Here is a 6,141-nt window from a genome sequence, read left to right as displayed (position 1 = left end):
TAGTTAGTTCAAGGACTGTTTGTTGGCCTTTAGGAGTGTTTTCCAGTCCAGTCTGTTGGGGCACCACGCCCTGGCCCCAAAGTCCACCTTCAGCATTCCCTGGGGACCTCGCTGCTCCATTCCCTCATAGTGGGGCTGGCTATATGGTCCCCTCTGTGCACTGGCTGCTCTGATCAGGGATATTGTCCTCAAGGCTTGGACGGCCAGGATGTACTCCACTCTCTTCCTCCCCCTTCATTGCTCCTGTGTGTTCTGATCAGACACGTCTCTCTCCCTGAGCTATAGCTTCAGTGCTGTCCCTCTGAAAGAAATTCTTCTGAGGGGAGGGGCAGCTGTCCACGTAGTTGGGATTGGGGCTGGCTCCTCAGACCTCTCCACTGGTTCCCACGGACTGTACTTTAGAGCAGTGTCATGTCTGCAGAAAGCGCAGCATTCCCACAAGCACTCTCTGTACCCAGGTTCTTCTTCATTTCTTATCTGGTGATGGCATGATACTTTGTTTCCATTGCTGAGAGTATATTGATACACTTGTTACATGTTAGTTTACTAGAGGCCACCGGAGTGTTGTGCAGTCTACAGAAAGATGGGATTTAACGCATTTGCAGTGTCATGCATAACAAGCCCCGGTTCCCTAAAGATTAGAACTCTGGCTTCTTCCTAAGAAAGCTACCATCTTGAGCCCGCCAGTAACTCTGGGACAGAAAGACCTGGTGGTCCCTAAAGATGCCCGCCCGGCAAACCCTCTGATGCAGTGCAACTGTTACATGGGAATCCCTCGAGTGGGAAATCTACAGGAGGGCACTTGACCAGAGAAGTCATCTGCCCATGTTGTGACAGGATCGGGCAGAGTACTGTCACTGTCCTCAAAACTGGCTGGGCCCCACCTGTCGCCCTCCCTTTGCATGCCCCTCCCACAGGCCCCTGCCACCACCAGTTTCGCTGCCTGGAGTTCTGCCTTTTTCAGAATGTCCTGTCACTGGACTCGTGCAGCCTGTGATTCCAGCAGCGGTTCTCTGTCTTCAGTTTCAATGGATTCTGCTCGCTTCCTTCTCCCTTTCCTTCTGCGAGCTTCTCAGTCTCACCTTTCCGAGATGTTCTTGTGGACACTCAGCTTGCTGATTTGTGAGAGGCCCTCTTCTCTGAGCAGCAAAGGTTGTGAGGCAGCTCCACGGTGCCTGTCACTGGCCTCAGGTGACAAGTGGTGCTGTGGTTGGTTTCTATCCGCACCCCCTGTAGAAAGTGTGCAGTTTCCCTCGCGCCTTCTTCCGCTGTGACCCAGGAGTGTAGAAGTATGTGAACGAATTTTCCAAACATTTTCCAGATACTGCCCTGTTCGTGCGCTTCTCGTTTTATTTCATTGTAGTTGTTGGGGAAAAAAAACACAAAAGCCCAAAACGTTGGTTTTCAGCCCCAAATGTGGGCTCTCTTGTTAAACGTCTGGTGTGCTTGTCCTGTGCCTCCGAATCTGCACCTGTAATTCTCGGCGGCCTTCCTTCAGGCCACGCTGTACTGCTTGTGGTGACGTGCCCCGGCCCCGTCCCATCTTCCTGCCCTGGTGTCTGCAGGACCCCTGTCCCAGCCCAGGGAACCACAGTGCATGGCTGCACCCTTTGCCCCTGGCCATCTGCCCTCTTTAGAACAACTTGAAATCAGGAAAGCCATCAAACACGCATGGTTTCAGACGGCCCTTCGTTGAGAACTGTTTCTGGAGAGCCTATTGCTTCTGCCCGGGGAACTTCCTTTCTCTCGTGGCAGCTGGTCTTTGTGAAAGTCTCCTGACCTCTGTCTTCTGTGTATTGTCAGACCCTCCCCGCGTGTCTGCTCGCCTGAATTTCTGGGCCTCTCTCTGCCTCCCCCTCGCCCCCACTCCACGTCTGTAGGAGAGGCGGACTGCTTGTCTCTCACTGATGATTCCTCTGGGAACAGGTGGGGGAGGGTGTTGTTTCTCTAGGCTAGTTCTGACCTGGGCAGGCCCTGTGGCCCCTTTCTCAGCGGGCCCCATGTGACAGCATAGAGCCGCCCCACCTCGATTTCCAGGTTGTGCTCTTTGTGGGAAATAGATCATCAGGTCTTTCTTCCAGAGCCACCGGGTAGGTTCAAACTGCCAACCTTCCTTTAGCAGTCAAGAGTGCTTAAGCCATGCTCCCCCAGGACACCGTCCCCAAGTGGTGGGGGCCTCTAATGGTCTAGGCTCAGGATGGGGTCCTGGCTTCCCACAGAGGGAGAGGGTTCTCTCCAGCCCTCTCACCTGGGTACTCCCATCTCTGCGCAGGAGAAGGGTCTAGGCTGGGCTTTCTGCTGCTCCCTCCAGCCTCTGTCCCCAGGCCTCTGCTCTGAGCAGCCAGTGTGCTCTGTGAAGGGGCGCCTGAGGAGCCCCCACCTGGCACCAGCAGGGCACTGAGTCCCCACCCACGAGTGCAGGGCCCATCGCCCTTCCTGGCCCTGTGTGTGAGGGCTCGTAGGCTTTTCACAGGCCCTCTCTGCCAGCTGGCCTCAGTCCTGATGCAGTCAGTCCTGTTGCTTGGCTTTCCCCTGGAGAGCAAGCATGGCCCTCTGTCCCCAGGAGAGGCCTACACACACAGCAGGCCCGCCAGCCTCCAGGCCGTGTGTGTGTGTGTGTGTGTGTGTGTGTGTGTGTGTGTAACCCTCTTCCATTAACATGCATAGTGCATTTTGTCCTGTTAAGTGGGTGGCCACAGTGCGCCCACTAAGCTTTGCCAATGAGAGGCTTTGCTGGGAATTTGAGTCAACTCTTTTTGCTTTTTCATGATATCCTGTTATTCTTGAGAACACACCCTGTGTTAGGGTTCTCTAGAGAAACAAAACCAGGAAACAAAACACTTATGATTTTATATATATGAGGCTAGATATATACAGCATGAAGGAATATAATAGCTAATGAGTTCACACAGCAGTACAGAGGGCTTAGTTCAACTCACTTCCGTGAAGAGTTAATATACTGGAAGTCCTTCAACTCATGGGGAGTGGGGGGGCCCCGCTGGGTCCAAGGTAAAGAAAGCAGACAGCTGAGTCTCCTGTAGAGCAATGCAGGCAGTCCGGCCACAGGTAGCAAACAGCAAGGCAGATTACCACCAGTCAGCCAGATGACAGGATCCGACATTTCCCCAGCTCAAGCGATGTATACACCAGCAGTGTGGCGAAGCAGGTCTCAAAGGAACCTCAAGCTCTAGCAACATGATCCACAGGTTGGGTGTCCCACAGACAGTGTGGCTCCCAAGTTGAGGCAGAGAACTAGCTAAGGTAGCCACATGCCGGTCTGATCACCAGAGAGCAAGAGAGAGAGAGGCGGGGCTCACCGAGCCATTTATCTCTTTGCCCTACAATCAAACTGTAACCTTATTAATCCTACATGTTCTTATTGGCCAGGTTGGCACAATAAACCTACCTATCACACACCCTCATTTAATGGTCTCCATGTGTGTTCAGCTCAGTGACTGATGTGGAGACAGTCTCCATGTGGCCCAGTCACCCTCACCTTCAGCAAACTGTTCCTCCCTGTGAGCATGGCACTAGGGCGGCAAGGCCCTGCCTCTGACTTCACAAGGGGGAAGTCAAGCTGAACGTAAGCCCAAGGCCATTCCCGTGAGATGGAGGCCAGGCACGCTCTACTGTCACCCTTTCCAACCACCCCCCACGGCTTCCTCCACCTGCACGTGGAACACACAGATTATGGCGTTTACTAGGAAAGCTCACAGAATCCAGGATCAATCAGGAACATTTAGGCTACAATTCCTGATTCATTCAGCCTTTTCTCTGCTGGGCCCACAGGCTCTTAACCTCTCAGCCCCATGGCTCTGTGCCTCTGCCCTGCTGATTAAGCGCTGACTCCACCCGGAAACCTTGGCCTGAAAGCACTCAGCTCTGTGTTGGCCAACTTCACTTCCCCATTAAGTGCCTGGAGGCACCCCACTTCACCACAGGCCTCCTGCCTGCGGGCACCCAGCATTCTTGCTCTGTGGGCTGGGAGCCTCGCAGTTCTGTGTCATCCCCTTGACTCCGCTGCCTTACTGTCCCTGGTGTCAGGGCTCTGTGTCCAGCATCAAGCAAGCTCAGGGTCCAGAGGACACGCTCCAACCCTGGCTCTTCTTTCTTCTGCTGCTTCTGTGAAGAGTTGTCTTCAAACTTGGTGGCATGGCAGAATTGACCAATCCCCACCTTATGGATCCATATACCTTATTCCTAAGGCCCACCCACGGGTGCTACGAACCTTACTTAGATTATTATTAGCAAGCTCCCGATCCCTACAGTGGGCCACAAACACCTGAGCTTTGCATAGTCCTTCCCAGTCATTCGGGTAGGTGGGTGGGAACAACGCCTTATCCAGTGACTCACCGCACCCTCCCACCGCCCGCCAGCTTCCGGTCACTCCATCCGTCCATCCGCAGATGCCTTCCTGGTGGTTTGTCCGAAGAGTTCACTGCTCACCCGAGCGGACTCTACTAATACAGTGAGACTCCTGTTGGGTGTAGAAACAACTTCGGGAGATATTTTTGGCTTATGGTTTAAAAGTTACCCCAGAATAGTAGTTTGGGGGGTTTGTCCATCCTCGACTCCAGAAAGCCACCCGGATTCCATGAGAGTTTGAAACTGTTCTGAAAAGTTTCCCCCTTTTGATAAGGATTCATCTACTTGTGTAAAATCTTTGCTCAAAATGTTCGCTAAGAGTGGCCGACTCTGCCCAGTTCTGGTCTCGCAGCTCAGGAGGCCATTGTTCGTGACAGCCGTTAGCCACATATTGTATGTCCCCCTTCAATTCCCGACTCTTTCCTCTGCACTTCGGGTGGATAGAGACCATGTTGCGCCCCGGCGGATGCTTTACAAGCATTCACTCCCTCACCAGTGAACTCAGAGAGGGAGCAGGAACCCTGGCCAGCACATGCGGCTAGTTCCCTGGGACACTGGGGTGTGAGTGGTTCAGGTGGGGTGGCTGGAGAGGAAGGCTGGCGAAGGCCTGGGACTCTTCTGGGGCTCGAGGCTCACGCCAGCGACTGACATCCACCTTCTCTTGCAGAAGCCAAACCAGCCCCGGAAATATTCGAGAACGAGGTCCTGGAGCTGCTGCGAGACTTTGCCAAAAACAAGAACAGAGAACAGCGCCTGCGCGCCCCCGACCTCGAGTACCTCTTCGAGAAGCCGCTCTGAGCTGCCCCACTGCCCTGCCACTTGCCCCTCTCCAGGTGTGCCTGCCTGGGCCTTGGGGCCTCTGCCTCGGACTTCCTGCTGCTCTGACACCAAACGCCCTTGCAGGGCTGTCTGTGTGACTCCTAAACACTCCGGGCCCGCTCCAGTATTGCTGCTTTACCTGGCCTCTGCCACAGGGGGGCACTGTGGGCAGAGGGATGGCCCTTGAAGGGACTTCCTCAGGTTCTCTGCTAGTAAACACTGGGGGCCAGCCCCAGCCCCCCCTCCAGAGATTCAGAGGCACAGTGGCCGAATGAAGGCCAGCCAGCAACCCTGACATCCCCTCCAGCTGGGCCCCGGAGGTCTCTGCAGAGTGAGGGTGACTGTGCTAGAGGACACTGAAGAGGGACATCCTCCAGGCCCCGGGCTCCTCCGTGTCTGCCCTAGCGGATGCCACTGCCACGCGTATGCATAACTCGGCAAGGTCCCCATCCTCAGCGCTGTCTTCAGGCTGACTTACTAAGCAGTGACAGGAAGGGGCTTCACACAGCCTGGAAAGTGGGAGGCAAGATCATGGAATTTTCCCACGAGCTTCTTGCAGCCTGCTCTGGGGTCAGAATGCGTGATCTGGGAGTGGGTAGCACTAGGACAGGGAACCCCCACCCCCACCCCCCGAGTAGCTGGGTATTTCTTCACGCTGGCAACCTTGATGGCTGGCCTATCTGGCTGGACAGGGTCGACCAGGAGGAGGAAGGCCAGATGGGTGGGCCCAGGCCTGGGCACCGCCGGGGCCCTGGATGAGGAGGGCAGAGAGGGCAGCCACCTTGGTGGCCTCTCTCAGCGTTCCTCCAGAATTGGTGGACACCTGCTGGGTCAATAGGAAAGTGGGTGCAGCGGTCCCGCCATCCGTCCCGTTGGCTGGTTAGGTTAAAAAGCCGGCCTCCCCGGGCATGCACACCCTGCTGGCAGAGCATGGGGAATCCAGTGGAGATGTGTGCT

At 55.2% G+C, this 6,141-nt stretch overlaps 1 protein-coding gene across 1 annotated transcript in view; it reads left to right on the top strand.

The window, feature by feature from the left end:
- SDHAF2 (succinate dehydrogenase complex assembly factor 2) overlaps positions 1-6,135 on the top strand; it is a 9,774-nt gene extending 3,639 nt beyond the window's left edge. Inside the window, exon 4 of the mRNA XM_004715047.2 lies at positions 5,033-6,135. Coding sequence (XP_004715104.1) covers positions 5,033-5,163 — 131 coding nt within the window. The 3' untranslated portion in view covers positions 5,164-6,135. The remainder of the gene's footprint in view (positions 1-5,032) is intronic.
- The last annotated feature ends 6 nt before the right edge of the window (positions 6,136-6,141 follow it).

Source organism: Echinops telfairi, unplaced genomic scaffold (assembly GCF_000313985.2).
Source record: "Echinops telfairi isolate 266 unplaced genomic scaffold, ASM31398v2 ScPeMD7_7416;HRSCAF=8454, whole genome shotgun sequence".
NCBI lineage: Eukaryota > Metazoa > Chordata > Mammalia > Afrosoricida > Tenrecidae > Echinops > Echinops telfairi.
The sequence above is the reverse complement of the archived record's forward strand: the minus strand, read 5'-3'. Positions and strand labels throughout refer to the sequence as shown.